The sequence below is a fragment of the Notechis scutatus genome, chromosome Z (assembly GCF_049901735.1).
Source record: "Notechis scutatus isolate UNSWTSFEM ecotype Mainland chromosome Z, rNotScu1.2, whole genome shotgun sequence".
In the NCBI taxonomy this organism is placed as follows: domain Eukaryota; kingdom Metazoa; phylum Chordata; class Lepidosauria; order Squamata; family Elapidae; genus Notechis; species Notechis scutatus.
In genome coordinates, this window is record NC_142025.1 from 103,633,348 (window position 1) to 103,661,083 (window position 27,736).

At 38.7% G+C, this 27,736-nt stretch overlaps 1 protein-coding gene across 4 annotated transcripts in view; it reads left to right on the plus strand.

Moving 5' to 3' along the window:
* The first annotated feature begins 646 nt into the window (after positions 1-646).
* Positions 647-27,736, plus strand: part of POLD1 (DNA polymerase delta 1, catalytic subunit) — a 30,905-nt gene continuing 3,815 nt past the window's right edge. The window contains exons 1-25 of one of the 4 annotated variants that reach the window (XM_087946947.1): positions 647-778; positions 1,566-1,599; positions 1,843-2,054; positions 3,230-3,343; positions 4,622-4,762; positions 4,845-4,970; positions 6,002-6,170; positions 6,894-7,002; positions 7,510-7,639; positions 9,040-9,206; positions 12,846-12,950; positions 13,187-13,327; positions 13,483-13,593; positions 15,918-16,109; positions 17,354-17,442; positions 17,775-17,891; positions 18,327-18,440; positions 18,802-18,949; positions 20,818-20,913; positions 21,885-22,022; positions 23,781-23,956; positions 24,436-24,588; positions 25,569-25,671; positions 25,874-26,006; positions 26,850-26,963. In XM_087946947.1, the coding sequence (XP_087803073.1) occupies positions 1,853-2,054; positions 3,230-3,343; positions 4,622-4,762; positions 4,845-4,970; positions 6,002-6,170; positions 6,894-7,002; positions 7,510-7,639; positions 9,040-9,206; positions 12,846-12,950; positions 13,187-13,327; positions 13,483-13,593; positions 15,918-16,109; positions 17,354-17,442; positions 17,775-17,891; positions 18,327-18,440; positions 18,802-18,949; positions 20,818-20,913; positions 21,885-22,022; positions 23,781-23,956; positions 24,436-24,588; positions 25,569-25,671; positions 25,874-26,006; positions 26,850-26,963 (3,088 nt within the window). In that variant the 5' untranslated portion in view covers positions 647-778; positions 1,566-1,599; positions 1,843-1,852. Of the gene's footprint in view, positions 839-1,565; positions 1,600-1,842; positions 2,055-3,229; positions 3,344-4,621; positions 4,763-4,844; positions 4,971-6,001; positions 6,171-6,893; positions 7,003-7,509; positions 7,640-9,039; positions 9,207-12,845; positions 12,951-13,186; positions 13,328-13,482; positions 13,594-15,911; positions 16,110-17,353; positions 17,443-17,774; positions 17,892-18,326; positions 18,441-18,801; positions 18,950-20,817; positions 20,914-21,884; positions 22,023-23,780; positions 23,957-24,435; positions 24,589-25,568; positions 25,672-25,873; positions 26,007-26,849; positions 26,964-27,736 lie in introns of all 4 variants that reach the window. The other 3 variants (XM_026669573.2, XM_026669572.2, XM_087946946.1) reach the window with 3 other exon arrangements.

Below are 27,736 nucleotides of genomic sequence, written 5' to 3' on the forward strand. Positions count from 1 at the left end.
ACACTAGAGCAAACAATAGATACAAACTCAAGGTTAATCGCCCCAGACTCGATTGCAGGAAATACGACTTCAGCAACAAAGTGGTCAATGTCTGGAATACTCTACCATCCCTGTCCTATTGTTTCTTTTATTTTTCTTATGTGTATCCATGTATTCATAACTATGTTTTTACTTATACCTATTATCTTGTAAGCAATTGATAAACCAAATAAAAAATAAAAATAAGTCACAACTACATCAAAATGATGATGCATACATCATGACACCATTGTACAATGTGTGTGATTATGTCTTTATTTCATGAAATTTAAACTTAAGTCACTGTGTTCGGTATTGCCTCTCGGAGGACTCGGAGAATCCCCCTTGGCCTTATGGAATCTCGGGTACAGAAGGGCAAACTTTTAATTCCTCAACTTCCCTCTCTCTAACTATCTCTATTATTCTATTGAGAAAGTGCGACCTGCTACTATGCATGCGCATGCGTCTGGACCAATTGTAATTTCCGTGTGACTTCCCGCTCTTGCTATCCCCGCCCAATTACGAATCACGAGCGCTTACGAACCACGATCTGGAATTACGTCGTCTTTACTGTTCTAAATATGGAGGCCGCGGCTCGACGTATAAAAGAGCAAAGCGCATGCGCAATGACTCACGAAAGCCAAAGCGTCGCTCGGTAGCAGGCGATAGCAAATGGGGCAAGGATTGGCATGGTAACAAGGGAGTGGAATTCCAGGCTCCTCCCCACAACTTGTTGGCGGGAGAATGGCTGGGCTATGAGGTGACGTGAGGGATCCAAGAACGGGAGAATACACGGAGAATCGGTATTTCTGCATCCAGGGTGGGCGCTTAGAAAACGGCCTGCCGTTGTGGGAAAAGAGCCGACATATTTTTGGGGTTCCGGGGAACAGGAGGTTGAGGGTTGATAGCAATTTTGAAATATAACATCCATCGTCCCCAACCATCATGGTCAACACATACGGAGGATGCACGGGCTGTTTTAGGGATCTGAAGCAGTGATTTAATGGAGTGGATAAAACTAAATGCAGAGGGAAAGTGTATAGAATTAAACTTCCTAGCAGCATTTGTTATTCTGAGGTTGCCTTCCCCACTTGGGGCTTTCCAGATGTGTGGGTTTATAACTTCTTTAACTTTGGTGGTTGAAGCAGCTGGAAGTAGTATTCCAATATATACCTGAAAGATATCAACTTGAGAACATTCAACTTCTCAAAAGTGTGGTTCCTGTAGCACCAATTAAATGGCTTTTAAAAAGGGAAAAACTCATGCAACATAGAACCCACAGGACAATAATTTAGGGCCCATAATGCTACTTCAGTTTTGCTTTTTTGAAAACCACTGATTTTAATAGGTCATTGATCTGATTCAGTAAGGTCGTATTAGTAAGGAACATTAGTTCATGTGTATGGTTGGGTTGATGGGTGTACACATATGCACACACACACTCCAATGGTCTTCAAACAACTTTATTTTGAAAGAAAAATTGAAAATATGGTTCTCTTGTATTTCGGGGTTCAAAATTCTTCATTCTCTTGTTTTATTCATCACAGGCAAAAATTGAAAGGACATAGTAACTATTCTGAGGTAAGTGGGACTTGATTTTAAGTGAATAAATTCTAAGCAAATGAAAGAGTTAAGCATCCCTTGATTTGGTAAGGGAAGGGAATAATTTTGTAGCGTTGATTCTGGATGTCTGAGACATAAGATTCTATAGAAAAAGAAATTTGAAACCCTATTAGTTATGGGATTCTTGAAATACCACAATTTTTAGTTGAAATAGTTGATTCTTCTTTTGGGAAACACTTTTGATGAATCTTAAATTTTTAGGAAAGCCAAGATGGAAAACAAGAGAAAGGTTTCTGTAGGAAGCATTAGTATTGCGGACTTTACCCCATCACAACAGAAAAGGGCACGAGGAGATTGGGATGAAGATGGTCCTTCACAATTTGAAGAAGAACTGGCTTTTCTGGATGAGGTGGAGTCTGAGGTGGCTCTAGAAATGAAAGAAGCACAGTTGTCCTCTGATGCCATTCCCCTTGGTGAGTTACAGAGTTGGAAATTGGGAGAAGATTTTCTAAGGCAGAACAAATGCCACAGCAATGAGGGTAGCTACAGAAGGATGATATGAGGATAATAGTGGTTCTGGTGGTTATGATCCATGTTAAAATAAACTTTTCATTTCCATTAAGCTCTGTTACACAATTCAAATGTATTTTAATATACTGTTTCAATGTTTTAAATATTATTACAAGTAGTCCATCTACAACCACAACTGAACCCCAATTTTCCATTGTTAAACAAGGTAGTTGTTAAATGAGTTATGTCCCATTTTACAATTTACCATGTTAAGTGATTCACTATAGCTGTTAAGTGAATGATACGGTTTGTTGTTGGGGATGTGGTGGCTCAATGGCTAAGACACTGAGCTTGTTGATCAGAAAGTTTGGCAGTTCAAATCCCTAGCATCGCGTAATAGAGTGAGCATGCTTACATTCGAAAGCATGTAAAAATGCAAGTAGAAAAATAGGGGCCATTTTGATGGGAAGGTAACAGCGTTCCGTGCATCTTCGTTGTTTAGTCCTGCTGGCCACATGACTACAGAGATGTCTTCAGACAATGCTGGTTCTTTGGCTTTGTAACAGAAATGAGAACCGCCCCTTAGAGCTGGAAATGACTAGCATGTATCTGCGAGGGGAACCTTTATGGTTGTTAAGCAAATCTGGCTTCCCTCACTGAGTTATCAGAAATTACCTAAAAAGGTTACAAATGACAATTCCAGGCTCCCAACCTGCTGCAACCATCATAAATACATACTGGTTGCCAAGCACCTGAAATTTGATCACTTAACTGTGAGGATAAGTGCAAGAACTTGCCATAAATCACTTTTTTCAATGCCATTATAACTTTAAACAATCACTAAACCTATAATTGTAAGTCAAATACCACCAGTATAACACTGTCATTTGTATCTCCCAATATTAAAGAAAGATATTATATACATCATGTATTATATATATATATGATATTATATGATATTATATATATCATACACTTATTAAACAATCACTTAGGCTCTATGTCTCATATCCAATGCTACCTTTCCTTCCTCTTCATTCTTGATCTTTAAAGTGCAATATCTTTAATTGTTCAAAATATGGGTTTGATTAAAACAGGATTGGTGGATAGCCGAATTGTGAGCTTTTCCTTCTTTCAGGTAACCTCTTCTCATCAGTACACAATCCCAAATGGCAGAGGCCTCTGCCTCCCAAAATAAATCCCAAAGAGGAAGCCCTATGTTTCCAGCAAGTTGAACTAGACTATTATGTGGGTAAGTGTGTAAACAGGTTTGAGTTGCTGATAAAGAAATTTTTAAGGGGTTGAATGACAGTCGATGGATTGATTTTATTCTTTTTCCTGGTTTGCAGAACTAGATATTCTTATTTCTTGACTAAACAATAACTCTCTGATCCTGAGGGGAAGTCTAAAACTGTTATTGTTTCTGGGGGTTTTGACAGCTAGAACAGATCTACAAAGTTACTAACTCTTCTCGTCAGAAAAAACGGGCAAGGAATGGAATTCCCCATAGAGGTTTTAATCCCACTTTTGTTTTCTTGATGTAGGAAGGTACCATAGCAAAATGTCCAGGATATGAAGGAATGTGTTCTCAATGTGTCCATGAAAAATGAGTGAAATTAGGAAAATATTCTCCAAGAAAGACGAATTAAATTTTAAAACTCATCCATTCCTTTGTATCTTCAACAAACATAATATATTTACCCTATTGAAAATGAATCTTGTTTGGGAGAAAAATCCTACTTTTCAGAGACATATACTATATTTACCAATTTTTCTTAAATGTTTTTATATATTTTTTTTTAAAAGGAAGAGTGATTGCTAAATTTATTTATTTATTTAATTTATATTGCCACCTATTTGCCCACGGCGACTCGAGTTGGCTTACACAATGTAAAACCATATTTAAAACAAAAAATAACAATATAAAAACAATAAAAACTAACAAAAAATCAAATTAATAAAGTACAATAGAACAAAAACCTGGAAAATAATAATAAATAAATAAACAATAACCCCCAACTCCCACCCCCCCACCCCGATGTCCGAAAATCACACTCGCCATTTGATGGCTCCATCCCACTTTAGGTTCCCTAGGCCTGCTGGCAAAATCACGTCTTCTGTGCCTTCCGAAAGAGTGCTAGAGTGGAGGCCATTCTAATCTGGAGGAATGATATTCCAGAGAGAGGGAACCATCACGGAGAAGGCCCTTCTTGTGGATCCCACCAGGGGTATCTCCCTCAGGGCTGGGACCCGCAACATTCCCTGCTTCCCCGCTCTAATGGGTCGGGTAGATGTGACCAGCAAGAGACGTTCATGTGTATGGTATAAATAATAATTTTAAATAGTATTCTCAGAACTTAAATATGAAATGTAGTTGATGAAAATCTGAAACTTACCTTGAACTCCTGTTTGCATGTTTATTTTATCTAGATGCTAAGTAATGAGAAGATACTCTGGATTTTTTTATTGGAGAATCATACAATACTGCTTTTTCACTAATTAATATGTTCTCATTCTGTTCCTGAATCAGGCTCTCACATTCCTGGATTCCCTGGTTGTACCCAAGGTTCTGTACCTGTCCTGCGAATGTTTGGTGTTACTGCAGCTGGCAATAGTGTCTGCTGTCATATCCATGGTTTTGCCCCTTATTTTTATGTGCCTGCCCCACCTGGTGAGTAAAAGTTTATAGTTGATAGAAGGTCTGTCTTGAACTTGATTTTTACAACAAAATTTATTTCCCTGTTTTTCTTTAGGATTCCAAGCAGAGAATCTGGCTGAATTTCAACGGGAACTGAATACAGCTGTGATCCGGGACATGCGGTCCAACAAGGATGGTTTGAACCAAGTTGTTTTGGCAGTGGAGATCTGCAAAAAGCAGAGTGAGCATTTGTGAAGAGTGGGTGTATAGCCATCCTGTTTAGATGGCAAGGAATTGGATTAGATCTAGATATGGGGTACTTGGGCATAAAAATCACAACTTGATTATAGCAACACAATATTGTGCTTCAACACTGAATCCCCATGATGTTGCTTTCACTGCTACTCCCCAAAACTGTAACAGCTGCACATTATAGATTAGAATGAATGTGCTTCAATAATAGCAATAGCATTTAGATTTATATACCGCTTCACGGTGCTTTACAGCCCTCTCTAACTGGTTTATAGAGTCAGCTTATTGCCCCCCACAATCTGGGTCCTCATTTTACTGACCTTGAAAGGATGGAAGGCTGAGTCAACCTTGAGCTGATGAGACTCGAACTGCCAAACTGCAGGCAGTCAGCAATCAGCAGAAATAGCCTACAGTACTGCATTCTAATCACTGAGTCACCACGGCTCTAATCGCAATAGCACTTAGACTTATATACCGCTTTATGGTGCTTTACAGCCCTCTCTAAGCCATTTACAGATTCAGAATATTGCCCCCAACAATCTGGGTCCTCATTTTACCCACCTTGGAAGGCTAAGTCAACCTTGAGCCTGGTAAGATTCGATCTGCCAAATTGCAGTCAGCAGGCAGTCAGCAGAAGTAACCTGCAATACTGCATTCTAACCACTACACCACTATGGCTCTAATATATCATAAATGCCATGGACAATTCCAAATTAGCAAATCAGTCCATTCTAATCTTTCTTTTATGGTTAGGATTGCCTCCAAGCATTAAATATGGAAATTTTACAAAGATGGTTTTCCTGTAACTTTTTTGAACGTATTACTTTGGACAGCTTACCCATTTTTAAGGCATGCAAATTTTCAGGAGGCAAAGAGAAGGAACAATAAGTAAATATGAAAGACATTGATGAAAATCCTTTATGTAATTTGATTGGATGAGAGATAGGGATTTGAAGTGTGAAGGATTTGAAGGAGTGAAAATCTATTTTTAAAATGTCTTAAGACTTCTCCTCACTTTAGACATGTATGGTTTCCATGGACCACATCTCTTGTCCTTCCTGAAAATTACAATGGCATTGCCCCGGCTAATAGCTCCTGCCAAGAGATTGCTGGAACAAGGGCTGCGGTGTGGAACACTGGGAACACACAATTTTCAAGCCTTTGAAGCCAATATTGATTTTGAAATCAGGTGAGACTCAACTATTGATGCAGTTGACTTCCTTTACCAGGCATTGTTTTTAATCTCAAGAAATCCTTCAGAACCATAGGCATCATGTACTTTGCTTGGTGAAAAAATGGCAGAACTTTGCTAAGACTCTCAGTCTATTGTATTAGAATATAATACTTCAGTAGGATAGAGTATCTAGCCCTCAGAATTGCTTGGAGTTACAGTATATGGTTTTTACAGGAGACCTAAATTAACATAAGAATGAGACTTCAGTGCTCACATTATTTTACCTTTTTATGAATGAACTTTTGTTTACCAGAAATTACTAGTCAAGATTCTGCAATGCAGTAACTGGAAGTGGGCAATAGGTACAATTAAATGTATTTTGAAATGTGTCTACTCTTAATTTCTCCTGGTGACTTTCAAATGAGTTGAGCTTAAATTCCCATAATTCTTAGCCATTGCATTTGAAAGCCACCAGGTTGTGGAAGGCCATCTTAGACTGTTTTGTAATATATTTAGACATTATAAAAAACAAGATAAGTGAATAAAATACAGACACTGGAGCATACTCCCGTAATTTAGTAGGACATCTTATAGTGAGGGAATCACTGGTAATCTTTTTGAATTGCATTGAGAGTTATTCTTTTAATTCCAAAATGGAGGGTAGAAGCCATAATGCTTGGTGGAGGTGAGGAGCAAATATTTCCCCTCATCTCTCCTCATCTTTGTTTCTAAACTTAGATTCATGGTAGACCGTGATATTGTTGGCTGTAACTGGATTGAATTGATTGCTGGAAAGTATCGCCTGCGACAAGAGTCTGGAGAATCTGATAAGGAGAATCCACGCAAGGTGGGGAGAGTTAGAAAAGCTAGAACGTGCTCAGAAAGGAGTGACAAAGAAAATAAAGGACTAGAAATATAGCTATGTAAAGAGAGTGAAGGAATATAAAAATGACCCTTTCCAACTCTGATTTCTCCTCACCCTCATTCCCATTGTGTCCTAACAATACTATCCAAAATACTTCCTGCCGAAAAATAAATTACTAGTCCAGAATTATCCAAAGCTTCATTACATGGTTTGCATTTGAATATAGATCTTCTTATTACATTCTAAAGGTGACTATATTGTATAATCTATATATAGGCTGTACCTCTTTTGTAAGAAGAGTGTTTTTGAGTGCATTGGATGAACTCGCCAAAGTGTGGAGCATAGGCTCATAGTTGTGATGTTTGAGCAGAAGAAATATTTTCTGGAATACATTGATTCAGTATCAATCTTAGGTTGGGAACATATAATGGCTGAAGACCTTTTAATGGAACATCTGTATTACTGGCTTTGCTTTTTCTCCTATTTTAGGTGTCACTCTGTCAACTGGAAGCCGATGTGGGTTGGATGGATTTTATTAGCCATCCGCCTGAGGGAGAATGGCAATGTATAGCTCCCCTGCGTGTCCTCAGTTTTGATATTGAATGTGCTGGACGTAAAGGTATTGAGGGCAAATTTGAAGAGGGCAGAATTTTACATAGTAGAAGTGGGGAGACTAATCATTTAGAGCAGGGGTTGCCAACCTTTTGGATCTCAGGGACTACCAAACTAATTATTTTAAATCCTGCAGACCACTAATGTGAATTTTGACTGACATGGCTTGCTGACATTGGTGGGAGAGAGAGAGAGCTGAACTCACCTTGGAGGGCTGGTGATTCTATCTGTCTGTCTGTCTGTCCTCTTTCTGTCTGTCTGTCTCTCTCTCTCTCTCTCTCACACACACACACACAGAGATCCCTCACCCCCCCACCCCCTCCAAGCAGCCCCATTCCCATCCTGCTTTGAGCTCCGTTCTCAGAGTGTGGGGGAAGAGATCCAAGGAGGACTGGTGATTTTCTTTCTCTTTCTCTCTCTCCTTCACACACACCCCCACCCCCTCCAAGGCAGCTCCATTCCTAGCCTGCTTTGAGCTCCAATCTCAGGCTGCAGAAGAAGCCTTTCTCCCCGCCCCCCAATTACGCCAGAAATGAGTCTGCCAGCGCAGCCTCTTGGAGCAGGATGCCTTGCAGGGTCCCAAAGACTCATTTCTGATAGAATTTGGGGAAGAGAAAAAAAGACTTTTGCTGCTTTCCTTGTGTGCAGCCAAAAGCAGAAGACGAAAGAAGCGGAAGAAGCAACAACCCAGTGGCCATTCCCGGGCCATGTGGGCAGTGCAGCCTTATGTTCCCCCGCAGCCTGGATTAATTGCTTGGGGGGGTGTGTGTGCTTTGGGATGGCATTTCTCTGCGGACCACCAAAATTTTCTCAGCCCAACAGTGGGCCACAGCCCAACAGTGGGCCTCAGCCCAACAGTAGGCCACGGCCCACTGGTTGCCGACTGCTGATTTAGAGTCCCATTAGGTACATGTAAGTTATATAAGAATTGCTATCATGTTTAAGACCCTGATAAGGAGATAAATATTGGGTGAAACATTCAGTTAGTAATAAAATATATCAAGTTAAGCTTAGAAGCAGGAATAATTACCAGCTTACACAACAAGCTCATATAGCACACATACAAGATTGTATTAGCTATATGAGCCAAACAAGTCCTTTGGCTAAATAAAGTGGTGTCTGGTTTAATTATGCAATGCTTTATTGATTACAGATTAGAATGATCAATTACTCATATTGTTAGATGCAAATTCTGCTTTGCAAATTAAAAGAATGGTTTAGAAACAGATCCACAGTTCTAAAAGCTTTGAATATGGACTCTGAGGCTCCCCATTTAAGTTAAGTTAGAACAATAAATTGCTCATAATTCAGATTCAGTAATAGATGCTCTTGAGAGTAAAAGGTTGAGACAGTTCTTATGTTAATGGTCTCTTCTATACCTCATCCCTTTTCTGTGTTTCGGCTCAGGCATTTTTCCTGAACCTGAGAAGGACCCAGTAATCCAAATTGCCAATATGGTTCTACGCCAGGGTGAGAAGGATCCATTTGTGCGTAATGTCTTCACACTACAAAACTGTGCCCCTATTGTTGGCTCTCAAGTGCTTTGCTTTTCAAAGGAGGATGAACTTCTCAAGGTAATGCTTATATTATCTTAGATCTGTGGACTTGCTTAGAGCAATATTTTTCAAACTCAACAACTTCAAGATGTATGGGCTCCAGTTCCTAGAATCCCCTAGCCAGCATATTTAATATTGAATGTATAGGTTTAGGATTTGTGTGTTGGTAATATATCTCATTCTAGATCATATTTATGTAGAAATACTGAAACTTCAAAAGATCACACAAACCTTAGGCACCATTGTAGATAATATGGAATGCTGTGCGAAGTTCCAATGTGAACTGTGAAAGTGATGATAAGGGATGCATATGTGTAATCTAATGGGTAAGACAAGACAGTTCTTATGTGCCAGACTGAAAGAAGAAAGATTAGTTATTCCAGATATGAAAAATATGGAATGCATTAAAACTGACATAAAAAGTAGGGAAAATAATACCTGAGACATGTGGAGGAAAAACATCTGAATAGATTGTGTTTCTACTTATTCTACTCAGTCCTCCCTCTCTTAATTTGGCCTGGGGTTGATATTCCATGAAACTTTGATTTACTATACCTTGGAACAATGACTTTTGTATGTAATGGACATAAATAAGTCTCTACAGTGAATCCTCTCCAACTGAATGGGCATTTGTTTATGACTTTCAGTCCCTCTCTCCAACTAGTCCATTAAAATGAGGCTTATTATATTGAAAAAAAATGAAAATATCCAAAGTTGAATGTGAACAAAACATAATATGAGAAGAAAGATTTTAAAAGCCATTGGTTTTAAGATACAAGAAACTATTTTATAAGATTGTAATTTCTGAATAACGTAGTTACTCGCATAAGTACAGGGTCTTTCCATTCTGATCGAAGCACTTATGTACTTAGGAGGGGATGATGGAATAGTTGTATTTCTCCTGAATTTACATAGTAGGCCCATGCAAGATTTCTGCCTTACGCTCATGCAGAACTGAGAATTAAACTAAACAATAAATAATTCTAGGTCTTCCCGTTTGAGCTTCTTCGGCGACAGACCGAAACCTCGTCTCTCCGAGGCTTCGATCCGTGCTCGCTGCTGGAGCGCCCCGAGCCGGCTGGTTTCGGGGCTAAGCCACTCCGTAGAGGTGGTGAAGAGGGGGGAGACTGCCTGCAGGGTTGAGGAGAGCCGCATCTCTCCTCCCCAGCTGGCCATTACTCCCTTTCCCGAAGGAGGTTGTAGTGGTGGTCAGAAATGGCCACCACAAAGAAGAACTCGACCGGAAAAGAATGTGCAGGAGGAAGATAAGAGAAAGTTTTGATTGACCGGGTCAAACAGCAAAAGCAACAAATAAGGTACCCTGGAATTTAAACTTAACAACATTGTTCCCAAAGAAGATTTTGAAGCTGCGAAGGAGAGAGAGAAGGGAAAGGATTAGGTTTCTTTTCTTCCCTTTCTTATACTGACAGCTAAGAGACTTAAGCAAGAAACTGGAAAAAAAAATCCACTTTGACATTAATAGGCATCTAAGCTGAAAATAAAAGTCAAAGGGATAAATAAAGATTTCTGGACATTTAAAAGTTTTTAAAAGTTGGAAAGGAGAAAAAAAAAAGAATAGAAGGGCAGGATCTGGAAAAATAGAGGAGACTGCCTGGAATTAAGGAATGGAACTGTAATTAAAAGGAACTTACAGTGAAATTTTAACAAGATTCCTCAAAGATACATTTTAATGGAAACCTGGTAACAAAATAATAGAACCCCAGGAAGAGAAAGTGGAAAAAAGAAGCAAGTAGAAACAGCCTTGGATTATTTGGATTACTTGGTTTTTGCATCTAGATGACTAAAATTAACTGGGTGTTGTTTAAAAGTTTTTAAAATGGTATCACTCTTAGAAGAACTGAAAATGGAACTTAAACAATGGAAAGAAGACGCACAAGAAGGGAGAAGTTCTTTTGGCTTCGTGTTTCAATTCTTAGAAATGGAGATCTGGAACTATGAGAAGCAACAAGAAACGCTTGCAGAACAAGAAGATTGGGACAAAGAAGAAGCCATCTTTAATGATCAAATAATTTTAAGTGGGGGGAAAAAAGAAAAGGGGGGAAAGAGAGTGAAAGGTTTAAGATGAGAAAAAAACAACCAAAAAGAACAATTTGAAAGATAAGTATAATATTAGAAAGCAAGAGAAGAGGAGATTACAGATGAGAGAGTTAGAAGTAGAGAGACGAGGGGGTAAAAAGGGGAGGGAGAAGAAGAGAGGGAAGAAGGCAAGGAAAAGAAGTTGTAAAAGACAGAAGCAAGATATGGAGAAAGAGGGAAAAGATATAAGGATTGTAACCATAAGTTTGTTTAGCGATAATGGGTGAAAATTTAATTGTAAAAGGGATTCTGCAAAGGTACATAAGATAGCTTTGTTATATTACAAATAGAAATAACTTTAGAAAATATGATGATGGATAAAATATTTATTGTAATGCAGTGGGATGTTTGTTAATAAATAAATGAATTAAAATGATGAGAGAATTAAAAGGGAACATTTTTAATTATTAGTAATGATTTATAAAAACATAAGTGATAAATATGGGGGGGGGGGGAAAGAATTAACTATGGAAAGTTTATAAGTGTTCCCAAGGAAGTATGATATTCAATTGAAAAGAAATGTTAAAGATGTTAAGATTTTAATGCATATTAATGATAGAATTGAATTGGAATGGAATGTGTTTTATTTACATACATACATACATACATACATTTCTTTTTAAGAATATAGTGTCTATTTTAAGAATGTACCAAGCAGAATTCGATTGGAAGTTATGTATTATATTGAATGCTATAATCTTAAAGCTATACATTGAAGCTTAAATAAGAGCTTGAATGGATAAAATTAAAGGATATAAAGGTGTCATACTCTAATTGGTAACTACAGGGAAAATTTGTTTAATAAGAAAAGATAATGTGAAATTGTAACAGGACAGACAAAAGTATAAATATAATGATTTGAATTGAGATAATCAAAACAAAGTTGAGAAAATTAGAAGAGGGGAAAAACTATGTAGAAAATATAAAATGGTAATAAGATATAAGAATAGAATAAGAATAGAATATAAAAATGAGCATGAAATTGAGTTTTGTGTCTGTATGAAGAAGTGATAACTTGGGACCATGCTATTTTCAAAAAAGATGTTTTATTTGTATTTTGTTTTTGTGAAAACCCAAATAAAATTTTCAAAAAAAACCAAAACAATAAATAATTCTGGCTCAAATGTCTTTATAAATGCCTTCAATTGTTTCAGATTCTTCTGATGAATCTGAAGCTGATATGCTTCAAATCAGCTTCTAGTTTCATCTTTATGTGCATGCACAAGAGGTCCACATAGGCTCATTAAGCATTCTAAAAAAATAAAATAGGGATTGGCTGCAGCTCAGTGTTTCATTTGGAAGCATTTGATTTGCTTTGAAGAAAAGATAAAGGTAAGCTGAGATGATAGAGAGCGCTCCTTGGAGTCAGTGCTGCAGGAGAAGCAGATTACAGGTTTACCCAGTTGACTTTTGATACATGGATGTTTTGTGGCTGGTCATGCTCATTTTGAATAAGTAGTCACCTGTAGCAACTGTTTTGTAACAGCATCTCCCATGCTTCATGATCCAAATATGTTCTTAGGTCTAAAAGGCCTAAAAATTAATACATGTTTTTTTCAGACTTGGGCAGAATTTATACGAACTGTAGATCCTGACATCATCACTGGCTATAACATCCAGAACTTTGACCTTCCTTATCTCCTCACCAGAGCCCAAACTCTCAAGGTAATCTTTATGTTTCCTTCTGTAGTACTTTTTGTTTTCGTCAAATGATTTGTATTAAAAATATTTCACCAATCTATAGAAAGGATTACTAATTGAACCAGGAATCCTTTTTTTATATTAATATTTTAATGCTCAACAAAGTCATCAATTAACACCATACTGTAATCTTAACTATAAATTCTCTTGCCCTGCCCACACCCTTCATCTATGCTTCACAGTTTTTCCTTCATTCCTAGGTCATCCCATTTCCTTTCCTGGGCCGTATTCTTTCCCGCAAGTCTGTCATCCGTGACTCTTCCTTCCAGTCTAAGCAGATGGGACGGAGGGAGAATAAAGTCATTAACATGGAAGGCAGAGCCCAAATCGATCTACTTCAGGTAAACAAAAAAGCCCCCACCCCCATAGTTCCATTTTACTGATGGGAAATTAAAGCTGAGGCTGTGACAGCTGGAGGCTCTCAGATAAAAGGCGCAGTATTTTGCCTACGGGAACATGCAGTCTCATAATTTACTAGCTTTTCCTCTTCCTGTAGGTTCTATTGAGGGATTACAAATTACGGTCCTACACCTTGAATGCTGTCAGCTATCACTTCCTGCAGGAGCAGAAGGAAGATGTCCAGCATTCCATTATTACAGACCTGCAGGTAACATTTGATAGTCACGTTTTGCAAGTAGTGATTTCCCCTGGTATGAACGCTCTTTTGTAGTTGTTACTGGTTTTGTTATCCCATTGCCTCTATCTGTCGCATGATTGATTCGGGTGACTATCATGTGGTCTGATACATTGTATGGTAGAAATGAGAAATCCAATCCATCTGTCAGGTCTCTCTGTCAAATTTGCTATGTCTCTAGTGAATCTCCTCTCCATCCTTAAAGCCTGTACCCCTTAGGGAATAACTGCTTAAAGATATTCCTCTTGAAGTATTGGTACGTTCCCCTGTCATTTTTTCTCAGCCTTATTTAAAGTAGTGTACATTTTGAAGTCATAAATAGCATCCCTTTTTAGCAGTTTATGTTCCTTCCTGTAAGCACAAGGGAACAAAATGTTGGTTTTTGCAGGGCTCACTTAAAACTGTATGGAGGCAGAACGATCCTTTGCTTGCATCTGCACTTCTGTTTCCCTTTTTGTTTGTGTGCCCATATTTTTTTTCTCTTCTTAGACCTTCCCTGACTCCTTGACTTCCTTACATTTGGGGAAAAACATTAAAATTGCTGTCTTACCTGGCCAACAGAGTGCGTGCTCTTTCTAGTATTTAGAAAGGATTAAACATTACATAGCATGTGATCTTGATTTTGTCATTTTTCCCTTGATTTTTGGCATGGCATTGATTTTATGCTGCAGCCATGGAGTTAAATCATAATACTGCAGGTAGGATGCAGCAGGGTTAGATAGGAAGATAGAGAATTCCCCTGGACTGGGAGGTTTCTTAAGCCTGACATGTGTGCATTATGACAATAGAAAGCCCTTCTTCTTCTTTTTGATACACTTAATTCTTAGGTATTTGCTTCCTCACTCTTTTATGAAAGGGTTTTTTTTCCTTTAGAAATTTTATAATATGCTTTTTCAAGACAATAATTCCATAGAAAAACAAATAAAACCAACTATTAAACAGTCATAAACTTTTCAGGAGAAGAGATAACTAGGAAAAAAAAACCCATGTATGTTTTGCAGTAATCCCTCGTACCTCAGATAATAAAATTCAACAAAATAAAAGGCACAGTCACAATATCAAAAAGTTATCTTGACTTGGACAAGTTCTTTAAATCTTGTGGATCTGAGATGGAAAAGTCAGTGTATTATACGACCTAAAATTACATCAGGTGTCAGGATTTAATAGACTCTCGTTCTTAATTTCTCTGTAATAGAGGGAGCAAGGGACACAAATTGTCCTTGCTCTTGAAGGCCAGCACAAGGCTTTCATCACTGAAAAGGATCTGTGTCAGATGAATTAGAAAAGCCCAATAGCCACTTTGTGCCGTTTTGATCAGGGAACATAAAGGAAAATTGATTAAGTGGTAAACACAGCTGATGTCTCATCTTAAGGAAGATGACATATTTTGGGCAGTTCACCTTTCCCTGATCAAGTTAGACACGAGACTGTCCTCAGTGATCCTGCTAGCTTTGCCTTTTCTCTTTGAGAAGGAAAAATGTGATGAGACAGGTGAAATGTGAGGTGCCAGCCCATTCAGGGTAGGGGTGGGAGGTTGTCAGCCTGGCAAATCAATAGTTCCTCATACCTGCCATAGAGTGTGGGTGCTCAATCTTTTTTTTGGGGTCAAGGTTCTTTTAACATGTTTTATTAAGGCTGCATGTGTACATAACAAGGTGAAAAGTGGGTGCCAGCCAAAGGGGAAGTGCATATGTCCAGAGTAAAGCACATACTTTTCTTTAACCTCATCCACTTCTTTTCATAAATTGATTCTCTCTCATTCCACTCTCTTCCTTTATCCAATCTTAAAATCTTTGTTTAATTTAAATGTATATATTAAAAATTAACAGTTGATGAAGAAGTTAGCTTTGAGCTGAACTTCAACCAGTTATCCTTGAGGTGAACCACTAAACAGCTAATGGAACTATCAAAAAATTATTTCTTCTTGGTCTGAAAAGAGTGGGGACGGATCTCAGCCAACCTATAAAACCAACAGTCAGAGGACTATACCATCCTTCTCCATTCCCATACCAACTTACTGTCTTGATCACTTTGCTTCCACTGCTTGGAAAACATTACATGAACAGCTTCCATTACTACATGGAGTTTTCCTGTTTCCCTATAAATTTGGCCAGCTTTGATACTTAAAAGACACATATATGCATATATTTCTTGGCTCCTGTTTCCCCCCCTCAGAAATGAATGTTTCTGTTACTTAGAAAGGAACCATCTAGATGAATTTAATCATTTTTGGATTTATTTGTCCGGAGCTGAAATGATATCTCCTTGTCCTCCTCCTGACCACCTTTGACTTGCAGAATGGTTCAGATCAATCACGTCGGCGACTGGCTGTGTACTGCCTCAAAGATGCCTATCTGCCACTGCGGCTTTTGGAGAAGCTCATGTGTGTCATCAATTACATGGAGATGGCGAGAGTCACTGGGGTACCTCTTAGCTATCTCCTAGCCCGGGGGCAACAAATCAAAGTGGTGTCCCAACTTCTGCGGCAGGTAAGAAGAAACTGATCTTTTGCCAACAAGGCTAGGAGATCATGAGCAGGCAGGGGGGGAGATCAGAAGCTCAAATCTTGGGAAGATATTTACTATGAAATGTGTGCAAAGAAGTATAGAGTATAGCTGTCCACTGCCTCAAAGAGGCTTATCTGCTACTGTGACTTTTGAGAACACCCCATGTGTGCCGCTAATACCCCATGGAGATGGCAGCTAGCTCCACATTTATCCAGTAGCAAGTTTATATCAGTTTAATTCTGTAGACATAGAACTGTTGTAAAATAGTATTTCCTCCTGAGAAGGACCTAATAAAATTGCATTCACAACTAAAGAATTAAAAGCGCAAGTGCAGTATCAATATATGGTCCCATTTTTATTACTTTACTACTATTATTAATTACTATTTTATCTCACCCTTACTCCAGAGAACTCATGGTAGCATATATTCTCCTACTGTCTCACCTCTAATCCTAACAACTGTTCTTTAAAAAGGGATGGGCTAATGGATAATTCACTAGTAAGTTGTGTGACTGATAGAAGACCCGAACCTGGATCCTTTTGTCATCTTATGAACCACCATGTTGGTTTTCTTATCAGTCATATTTATGTCTTGCTACAGTCATGAACAGACTCTCGGTGGCTTTAGATAAAACTTCTACAAAATGTCTCATCCTTCCAGTTCCTTTTCAGTTGCCCTTCATTGCTTTCTGGATTTAGAAACCATGTGATTTTTTTTTCAATTTCAGCGTATGATGATACTTGAATCCAGCTATTTTACTCAAGCTATTACCATTTAGGCTTAGAATATTCCATGAGCCAATCCAACCATAACTGGTTCAACGAAACAAAATTAAAACATCATGGTTTAATTTGTGAACCTGGCAATTGTAACTATTTTGATGTAGGCTTGGATTGTAAGCTGATTTTTTTTTTTAAAAAAAATGACTATGAAAAAAAAACCTGAAAAATTATTGTGCATAAATCACAATTCATCAATAATAATTAAATGTGTAGCAAATTATAAGGCTGTCAGGAAATGGGACCATTTTTAGGGTTAAAAGTTTATTCTTCCCCATCCCATTCTTACTGAGTGGATGTAGGGAATTGAACGGATTTTTCTACCAGGTATATTGAAAATACAATGGATAAAAAAGAAGCATGGGCAGTACACTTATGATAGGATTTAATGGATAGCAGAACATGATAAGAATTGCTCCAGAGCTGATATTTTTCTCTGTTCAAAGGCTATGAAGCACAATCTGGTGATGCCAGTGGTGAAGACAGAAGGTGGGGAGGACTATGCAGGTGCAACTGTCATCGAACCTCTGAAAGGGTAAGTTTTGTAAGTCCAGAAATTGGGGAAATGAGAATTTTCTTTAGTACATTAATGGATGAGAGGGTGGGAAGGGATCTGTGTGTGTGTGTGTGTTGTACTCTGGTTGAAAGGTGTTGCAGAAATGCATAGCATCGTAGCATCGTTCTAAAGCGTGATTCTTTTTGCTTGGTTTGGTTTAGGGAGATCCATGAACATGGTTCAGGCCATGTTAAAACAAGTCATAACAACATTAAATATGAATCTAGTTATTGTGCTTGTCTTCCATATATAAATCTTGGCTTCAGAGAGGTGGTGGTATACACATTTAAACAAAAATATTTCTCTTTTAGCTATTATGATGTGCCAATTGCAACTTTGGACTTCTCCTCTTTGTACCCTTCAATCATGATGGCTCACAATCTATGCTATACTACTCTTTTACAACAGGGGGCAGTTGAGCGCTATGGGTGAGTGAAGAAAGATTGGTATCTTGCTAACTTCTTACTCAGTTACCTGGTGAATTGAATGGGAGGGAAATAATAAATGATAAAATTTATTAGTCCACATTTTCTGGAGTTGGAGAGACAATAATGGCTTCTTAATGCTTCATGTTGCTTGGCACAATTATTTTCTCAAAAATTTAGCTGATTGGTTGTAAGCCTCATTATTTGCAAGATTGTTTTATCAAAATCCAGAGTGCTGATACTCTAGTTCTTCTCCAACAAAATTTTATTGTAGATGAACTTAAGGGATTTAAAGCAGGAAGGGGAGGGGACTAGGGAGGGGAGATTGCTATGGTATGTCATTGAGGTAAGATATAATTTAAACTGAGATGGTAACATTTAAACTATGATCTGGATTAGATTACTTATGATCTGACCGATTGTTTCCTGTTTTACTAGGCTTTCCCCAGAGCAGTTCATTCGTACCCCTACGGGGGACCATTTTGTGAAGTCATCTGTTCGTAAAGGTCTTTTGCCTGAGATCTTGGAGAACTTGCTGGCTGCTCGTAAGAGGTGAAAAGGGAGGAATGTGGGAATATATGTCATAATTTAGCATGTAGATTACAGGAACAGAAATGGAATACTTGAGCAGAATAGAACACATTAATAGCTCTGGTTCAGTCTTGCTATCTCCAATTAAAATGTCAGGAAGCAGGGCAATAAGTGAGATGAGAACATTACCTAAAGCACTGGACAGCTGTTCTGGTCAGAATAGACATTTATTGGCTTGGATTACAGTATGTTTTATATGAACACAGAGCCATTGGCAGGAGCCTGAATCCATAGATATTTCTGAACATAAACCAAGCTGGTAAGGGAAGCTAGTAAAGAAGAATTGGTGGTTTTACCTCATTCTGTTCCCTCTTTGGCTAAGGGCCAAGCTAGAATTGAAGCAGGAGACTGACCCATTCAAGCGACAGGTGCTAGATGGACGACAGTTGGCTCTCAAGGTCAGCGCCAATTCTGTTTACGGATTCACTGGGGCCCAAGTAGGCAAACTACCTTGCCTTGAAATCTCACAGGTAAGCCTGATCTCTCTCAAAGTTAGGAGACTTCTGCAGGATCTATTTCTGAGTGCTGGAAGCCCTTGTTATGTGTCTCCTATTGGGGCAGTTGTGTATCTACACAGGACACATCCAAATAAAGTATTTGCTATTAGTTGTCACTAAAACTGATTCCACATTAATTGTCACTAATTAATTCCAGTCTTTGCCCTCTTGTTCCTTCACTTGCTAATGACTTGTGCTAAGATATTAAAAACTATTTTTACATTATAAACTGAACCAATGTTTTATAGTTGATCAGCTGAAACCTTAAAGCAAGCAGAAGGATGGAGAAAAATATTTTAATTTCATGTGAGAAGCTAATGCAGAATTGCCATCACATGATTTTTTAAAAAAATAGTAGACAAATTCCTGTCTAGGACAGGATAATCTAAAATAGCCATTTCTAATTTGGACATTTTAGAATATAACTTCCACAAACGTCAACCAGCAGGGCCAAAAATGAAGGGTGATGGTAGCTGTAGTTGCGCAATATTTGGAAGGAGTGATGTTGAAGATTTGTATGGTGACAATTAACTATGACAACTAAACAAAAACTCTGAGATAGATGTGCTTTCTCTGAAAAGATAGGCAAGGGGAAGCCCATGACCTATGTGGGATAGCCTAAGGTGTCGGGTTATCTATGCCCGAAAACAAAATGTTCAGCTTTTGCATCTTGATTGTTCTAGCTACAATTCTACAAGTTTGGTTAGATAGCCAGCAGATATTTGCTTGGAAACTAAGCAGGCTTTCTAAGTGGGTGGGGAACTTAATGTCAAGAGATGAAATTTCAGGGTTCACTATTTTCTAGAAACATCGTAGGAGAATTAAATATTGTTTTTAATTCTCTGATTTAGAGTACTATTGAACATTGTCTCTATAAAATATATGTACTTTTTAAAAATTGTAGCAGTTTAAAAAAAACACTTTTGACTGTTAGGGAGGAGCACATTGAGAAAATGTTTCAGAGGAAGTGCTTTATACTAAATGCAAGCACAGCACCTCTCTATTATTTGTCTAATGGAAGTTTGGTTTTGCCTGACTTCCAAATGAGCCTAAAAACAGAAAAGATGCCACTGCTTTGAAGAATCTACTAATTAATGCAATTCTTGAAGCATTGGCATTTTTTCCCCAGAGTCCTACTGATTGCTCAGTTTTTACTCAGTTTAGATTCTCTGAAAGTCCTTTTGCAAGCCCTGGAATTCCTCTCAACAAGAGAATATTAACAGCCCAGTTGCTACTCACCAACTAGATTTCCTATTAGAGGAAGTGATAAGAACCAGCTTACTGGGTCGCAGTCAAAAACTGCCTCCCCGTTGCAAAAATATCTTCCTCCTGCTGATTTAATTAAAAGGAAAAATGAAAGCATATTTTGTAAACCAGATGCTGTCGTTGTGATAAGCTGAAATGCCTTCTAGTTGTTAGTTAGAAATAATCCTTTATTCTTTTTCTATTTACACAAATTCTGTACAGTCGATGCCCTTACCTGGGTAGGTATTGCTAAAAAGTTTTTCTGGATTTCTTTGGGAAGCTTATCTGGTATTGCCTACTTCTACAGAAGAATATAGTTTGTAGCAAAAATGGTATTTATAAAAATATATAATCAGAGAGAAACTAGAAAATATTTTTTTTCAAACACAAAGTATTCTAGCAAATTAAGGAAGCCCTAAGTCCTTAATGTTTGGCAAAGATGCTAACACAAGATAGTTTTTGATAGAAATGGTAACAGAGACTGATGAAAACTGTTGATTGAATGTGGGACATTGAAAGGTAAAATTACTGCAACTAAACCTTTTTATTTATCTCTTCAAAGATAAAAATAATGCTTGCTAACTATTCCTCCTCAGAGTGTGACTGGGTTTGGGCGTCAGATGATTGAAAAAACAAAGCAACTAGTAGAATCCAAGTACACTATTGCCAATGGATATAAGGCTGATGCAAAGGTGAGTAAGAGCAGGGCAAACATTTATATTTCAATAGTAGATGGACAGGAAAGCTGAAAAAGGCAATGTACTTTGTAGAATAGCAGCATACAGCTTTTTTTTTTTTTTTCCGCTGTTAAGGAATAGATCAGTTGGGTTGTGTATGTTAATGATTGCAGCATTAGAACTAAAATTGAATAACCTGTCTTTTCTTTAAAAAAATTAACACCGTCTATCAAGCTGAAGGCAGCCAGGGGAGAAGTCACTAGGTTTGGGCAGAAGTCTGAAATACTTGCTTGTGCAGAGATGAATTTGACATATTTGAAATTAAGCAAAAGTCATACGAAATTCAACTGAAGAGCACTTCTGGCTCTAGAACTAAGGTTGCCCATGCTTGCCTTAGAGGAGAAAGTATTTGCTATATTCCAATATTGGTTAGCATAAAACCTGTCTTGTCATCGTTTGAGATCTTGTCAGTACATTCTTTACACATTTCTTTGGCAACATGTAATGGTATGTGGGAATGACTGAGTGACAGGAAGAAGACAGACTAGACAACCGTTATGCAAAAGGTATCTCTTAGCCCACAAAGATAACGGGGGTGTGAGAGCATTTCAGAAGGGATTCTCCTGGCAAGTAAAAGTAAAGGCTGGGAGTAAATGCTTTCTGAATTGCATGAAATATTGCATGAAACCTTAAAATAAAGATAATTCCGGTATACCTGGTTTATGCTTCTTGCCTGGTCTACTTCAAAGGGCTGACACAATGTGATCATATTTCCAATGATTCTAAGGATTGGGGTTACACATTGGAGGGAATTGCATTTTCTCTCTAAAGGAAACCGGGGTGGAGGGGCAGAACTGACAAAAAGAAGAGTGGTGGTATGTTATGTCTTTTGACAAAGGAATCTAGTAGCTGTTGGGTATGACTGAAATGCTCCGATGAGATGAAGAAGGACGAGAGTTCTTGAAGATTTCATTCTTTCCTTGAAGGTTATATATGGGGACACAGATTCAGTGATGTGCCGCCTGGGTGTGGAATCAGTTGCTGAATCCATGGAAATAGGCAGGGAAGCAGCAGCCTGGGTTTCCAGCCATTTCATTCCACCTATCAAATTGGAGTTTGAGAAGGTACGTTTGATGATATTGAAGTAGGTTTGAATAAGCACTTGACACAAGATTGTCAAGCTGTTTTGGTCCTTTCAGGTGTGTCCAAGATGCACTCCTGAAATTATGTTTCTTATACCTCTGAAGAATATCTATTCAGGGAAGCTTCCACCAATAGGATATTATTATATTAAGGTAAATTCTGTTATTGAATTCCTTTCCAGACAGCTTCATGTGTCCCTGTAATTTTCTTGGCCATTCCCCTCTTCCAGAGCATTTCTTTTTCAATTTTGTAATCCAGCCTAAAGTCCTGGATTTCCCGGTAGATTCTTATTTGTTCCTGCTTTTGAGGTCTGCCAAAATTAGCTGGAGAACCACAACCCGGCGGGGCACTTTTTTGTAAGAAGCAGATAGTGAAGATAGAACACAACGATACTGAGATGATGTGGAATAACAATAAATGTTCAGAAGTTTTAATCAAAATTACCAATATTAAGTCGTTCAGTGAATATTCAAATGTCAAACTAGGTACTATTTTAACTGTGGGAACTCAGTTAATTAGCACATTCTTGCTACATGCCTGGAAAAAAAACATTTTTAAGAATGTGCTAGTGGCCTTCAAACTACTATAACACCTTAAACATACAGCTGAATGGTCGATTTTCAGCTAAAAATCTTATCTGTCTACTTCAAAGTCTTTCACTGAGAAGGACAGTAGAGAGTTTTGCTATATTGAATTTTATTGAATTGAACTGAATACTTTACTTGGCCAGATGAGATTAGACACACAAGGAATTTGTTTCTGGTATAGAAGCAGATGCAAAGCAATAGAGGGAATAATAATAATAATATACTAATTAAAAGGGGGGACGTAAAGAAGATAACAAGAAGGATAAATAATAATACAGCCACACAGAACTATGAGAATTAGACTTTCAGCAGAGTGATGGCACAAATCATCTAGTTTTTTTGACTACAATGCCCTATAGCAGTGTCATGAGGGAAGGACTTGAAGCAGTTCATGTCCAGGATGTGAGCAGTCTGCAGATATCTTCTCAGCCCTCCTTTTCATCTGTGCAACACACAGGAGATGCGTCTATGGAAGTCAGATTCATTGCAACTATTCTTTCTGCAGTCTTGACCATCCATTGGTGTCTATACCTGTCCTGTTTGCATACCTATATTTCTCAAAGCCCAAATGGGATCTTTGTACCCTTTGTCCAATCTTATTGCATTTCCTAAATTTTACTTCTTGTCACTTCTTATTCCCTTTCACTCAGAATACTACCAAACATCTTTCCAAGTCTACTTAATAGGCTAATTCCTTTTTGGTTTCTTCATTCACTCTTGATACCTTTTCGTTGCTTTCCATTCTTCTGGTCTTTAGACAAGGTGCCACCCATATGAATATGCTAAAGAAATTGTCCACTCCATAAACAAAGTGGAGTGTGTCTTCTCAAATTCACAACTTGCCTCCAGAAGTTGTGAATTCTCCAACATTGGAAGTTTTAAAAAGATGTTGGATAACCATTTGTCTGAAGTGGTGTAGGGTTTCCTGCCTATGCAAGGGGTTGGACTAGAAGATCTCCAAGGTCCCTTCCTATTCTATTCTATTCTATTCTATTCTATTCTATTCTATTCTATTCTATTCTATTCTATTCTATACCAGACAGTTATTTCTTCAGTTCCTGAACTCCTATTCAAATTGAATAGTCGGATAAATCATCTGAAATGGAATCTGGTTTTGGGAACTATACAAAGCCATGATGTTTTCTCTACCAGGTATATTTTCCATATCTCCTGATCAATAAGAAGCGCTATGCTGGCCTGTATTTTTCTTCCAACTCTGACATGCATGACAAGATGGACTGTAAGGGCATTGAGACTGTACGTCGAGACAACTGCCCCCTGGTGGCAAATCTTATCAACACCTGTCTGCAGAAGCTGCTCATAGATAGGTCTGTAAATGTTAGGAATTGGGTCTGATGAACATCTCCTGAGTAGCAGGAATTTATTTGTAGAGGGACAGTATGAACAAATATTTGTAACTGCTAAACTATATTTTTAATTGCAATATTTCTGACTTCTACATAAGGTGGGCAATGTGGGAATTTCAGTCCCATGTCCTCCATTCCCCTTCCTTTTTTGTCCTCAGGGCAGCTCCCTGTGGTAGGATGGGCTGAGAGAGAATAACTGACCCAAATCATACAATGAATGTTGCAGTTGAGTGGAACAATTTGAATCTGGGTTTCCCCAGTTCATTGTAACATTCTGAGCAGTAGACTATACTAGCTCCTAAACTGACACATTGCCCCTTTGGTTGGAGATTTTTTTTTATCCCCACTCCCACTCCAGCCTTTCTCTCGTTTGCAAAGCTTAGAATTTCTGTTCTCCTCAAGAGGACATTCCTAATTGTCACATGCACTGTACTTTTCAGGGACCCTTCTGGGGCTGTCACCCATGCCAAAGAAGTGATTTCGGATCTGTTGTGCAACAGAGTTGACATTTCACAGTTGGTGATCACCAAGGAATTGACACGCACCGCAGATGAATATGCAGGGCGCCAGGCTCATGTGGAATTGGCCGAGAGGTGAGTTGAAAGTGAGAGAGAATTCTTTAATTCACTTTTTCTTATTCAAAAGTGCAACAAGAGTCCTCTAACTTGAAGATACTCAGTATTCAGACTTGGAGGAGGTAGAATAAATCTGTTAAACAACCCCCTATTGATCCTGTTCATTAGTTCTTTACAAGTCTAGTCTAACTAGAAATAAATCTCCAAGGACTTATTCCTAGCCCTGCAATATGCCAAGGATTGAACCTGGTACCTTTTGCATATACAAAACATATGCTCTCTCATCTATGTCTGGCCCCTCTCTTGGGATTTGATAAGGAAACTGTTATGCAGCGCTGAAGGTTTGGAGCTGCCTCATCTCTCTCCCCCCACAGTCTTGCTACCCTAAGTGATACCCACCCTGTCTGTCCTCAGGACAGCGGAAAAAGGTGTGTGGGCGTGGGGTGGCCAGCCAGGCATGACTGAGGGGAAAGGCAGAAATAGTCGTGGTGAGTGCAGCTGCAAGTGGAACTTCTGTGACACCCACTCCTTGGCTCTGGGCTTCCTGTCTTGGCTTCAGCCATGTCATCCGCCACCCAGAGACACCTGGGAGGTAACAGGGCCCTTTTGGCTGCTCCACTGCCTCTTGATAAACAAAAGTTTAGAAAGCGAAAGTGCCCCGTTGCAGCCACATTTGTGGAGAAGACCTGACACTAGCTATACTTTCTGCTGTATAGTTTCTGTGCCATTCTCCATCCCTTCAGCCCCTTTTGATTCCTTCTCAGATACCTTTCTGCTCAAGGAAAATACTCCACTTGTCAAAACTTTCCATTTCCCATGTCTGAAATGTATAATTCTCCAGAGCTTCTTATTCTGCTTCCCTCTTCCTCAATCCACCCTGACTCTGCTTGGGCTTGATTTGCAGTTCCTTCTGAGATTACTCAATTCCAGGCTGCCTTCATCCTTCATACAATCCTTCACTTTCACTAATGTGGCCTTCCTATCACCTTTCCCTTTAGGATGCGTCGGCGGGATCCTGGCAGTGCTCCCAACTTGGGAGATCGAGTTCCTTATGTTATTATCAGCGCTGCCAAGGGTGTTGCAGCGTACATGAAATCTGAAGTAAGTATGGAAGAAGGATGAAAAAAAGAATAAATATTTCTTCCCTACTATTGTCAGAATGCATGTGCATTTGAGCCAGTTAAGTGGCTTTCAGCCTTCAGTAAAGGGATAAAATAGCTTTGTCCCGAGGTGTCCTGGCATTCTATTTCTGCTCCTGTGTCTAACAATGCTTCTTGTTTGTGTCTTCCTTTTCTTTTTTTAGGATCCCATCTATGTGCTGGAGAACAACTTGCCCATTGACACCCAGTACTACCTTGAGCAACAACTAGCTAAGCCTCTCTTGCGTATCTTTGAGCCTATCTTGGGAGAGGGCAAAGCTCAGAATGTTTTACTGAGTGAGTGTAATCTTTGACCTTCAACAAAAAATCAAAATAGGACCTTGATTTTGACTTGGAATAACAGGTTTGGTAGGGACCTTCACTCTGGACTTTTAATAACAATTGAGACCATTAAGCTCAGACTGCCTTTTTTTTTTCAATTGAGCTATAGGAAGAAAGGCAGCTGGGATATTGGATGAGAAGGAGCAGAGATACACTAAATGGTCTATGGGAGCACCTGCCTATTATTGGTTAACTTTGGAAGCTAGTTGAGGGCTTTAGACTGGGAAGCCTGAAAATCAAAAGCATTTTAGATTGCTGCCAAGAAAACCATATAGGCATGTCACCAGGAATCAAGCTTGATTTGAAAGAGACTATCTGTGAGATTGACTGATTGGGCAGGTAAAATTTGGGAGATGCCCTGGGTAATTGGATTCATATATTTATTTGTACCCCACCTTCATTATATTTTTATCAACAACTCAAGGCATCCTATTTTCGCCACAATGATAACCCTGTGAAGTGAGGTTAGCTGAGAAAATTAGGCCCAACACCAGCCAGATTTCGTGTCTAAGGCAGGACTAGAACTCATGTCTCCTGCTTTATAGTCTGCTGTCTTAATCAATAGACCAAACTAGCTCTCTTGCTTTTTTCACAACAGCAAGAATATTTTTTGTACAGGGGCTTTACTTTTGTAAGCTGCCCAGAGTCACTGAGAGTGAGTTGGATGTCCATATACGTTTTCTTGATAAATAAATAAAAACATGACTGACTGGGCAGGTGAAATCAGCAATATTTTCCCTAATATGCATAAAGATCTGGCTTGTGGTGTGTATGATCCTTCATATCTTTCCCTTGCAGAGGGAGAACACACTCGTTGCAAAACAGTATTAACAGCCAAAGTTGGAGGACTCATGGCTTTTGCTACTAAACGAAGCACCTGCATTGGTTGCCGGGCTGTGCTCAACCACCACGGTGAGATCCTGCCTCTGCCCACATGTCTTCTCAGAGTCCATTAATTTCTTTTTCCCTTCCCCCATACCTCACGTCTAACCAACAGTGCATGTTGCAAGTTCCTATTGCCGGAACTTGCCACAGAGTACAGAAGCTGCGCCTCTGTTACCAGCAGGAAAGCTCTTGCAATAGATCAACACGCTTCACAGTTTGTGACTTCTGCTGTTGTCCCAGTACTTTCAGTCTCCTTGAAATATATAGGAGAGAGAAAAGTGCACATTATAGGAAAAGAGATGAATGTTCAGAAGTTGGCATTTGCCTTGGATGAATATGAAGCTAATAGGCAGCAAAGCTTACTTACTACCAGGATTCCTGGCTTCATTGCGAGGAGATTGATTTCTGGAACATGGTTTAACACAGACATGTGCAACTTCCGTTGATTGAAGGGCTGCAGCAAGCTTTGCACGTCATGTGTTAGAGGATGCAGTCCAAAAATGGAAGGAGTCAGGACTTATTTTGGGAACACATTTCTGAATGAAACTGGTGTTTTACACATGCAAAACTTAATGTATCCATGCTGTACCCTTAAACACTACAAAATCTAAAAACAATGCAAAGTGAAATTTTTAACCCTACGTATTTGTGATAGGGCGGTTCTGGGGCTATGAAAAAGATTTCTGGTGATCTGTACGTTTTGCATTCAATAAGGAGAAAGCTTGGGAACAAGTTAATTGAATTATCTGGGAAGGTTTAAAGAAGATTTCTCGAACACTTCAAAAGGGCATATCAGAGTT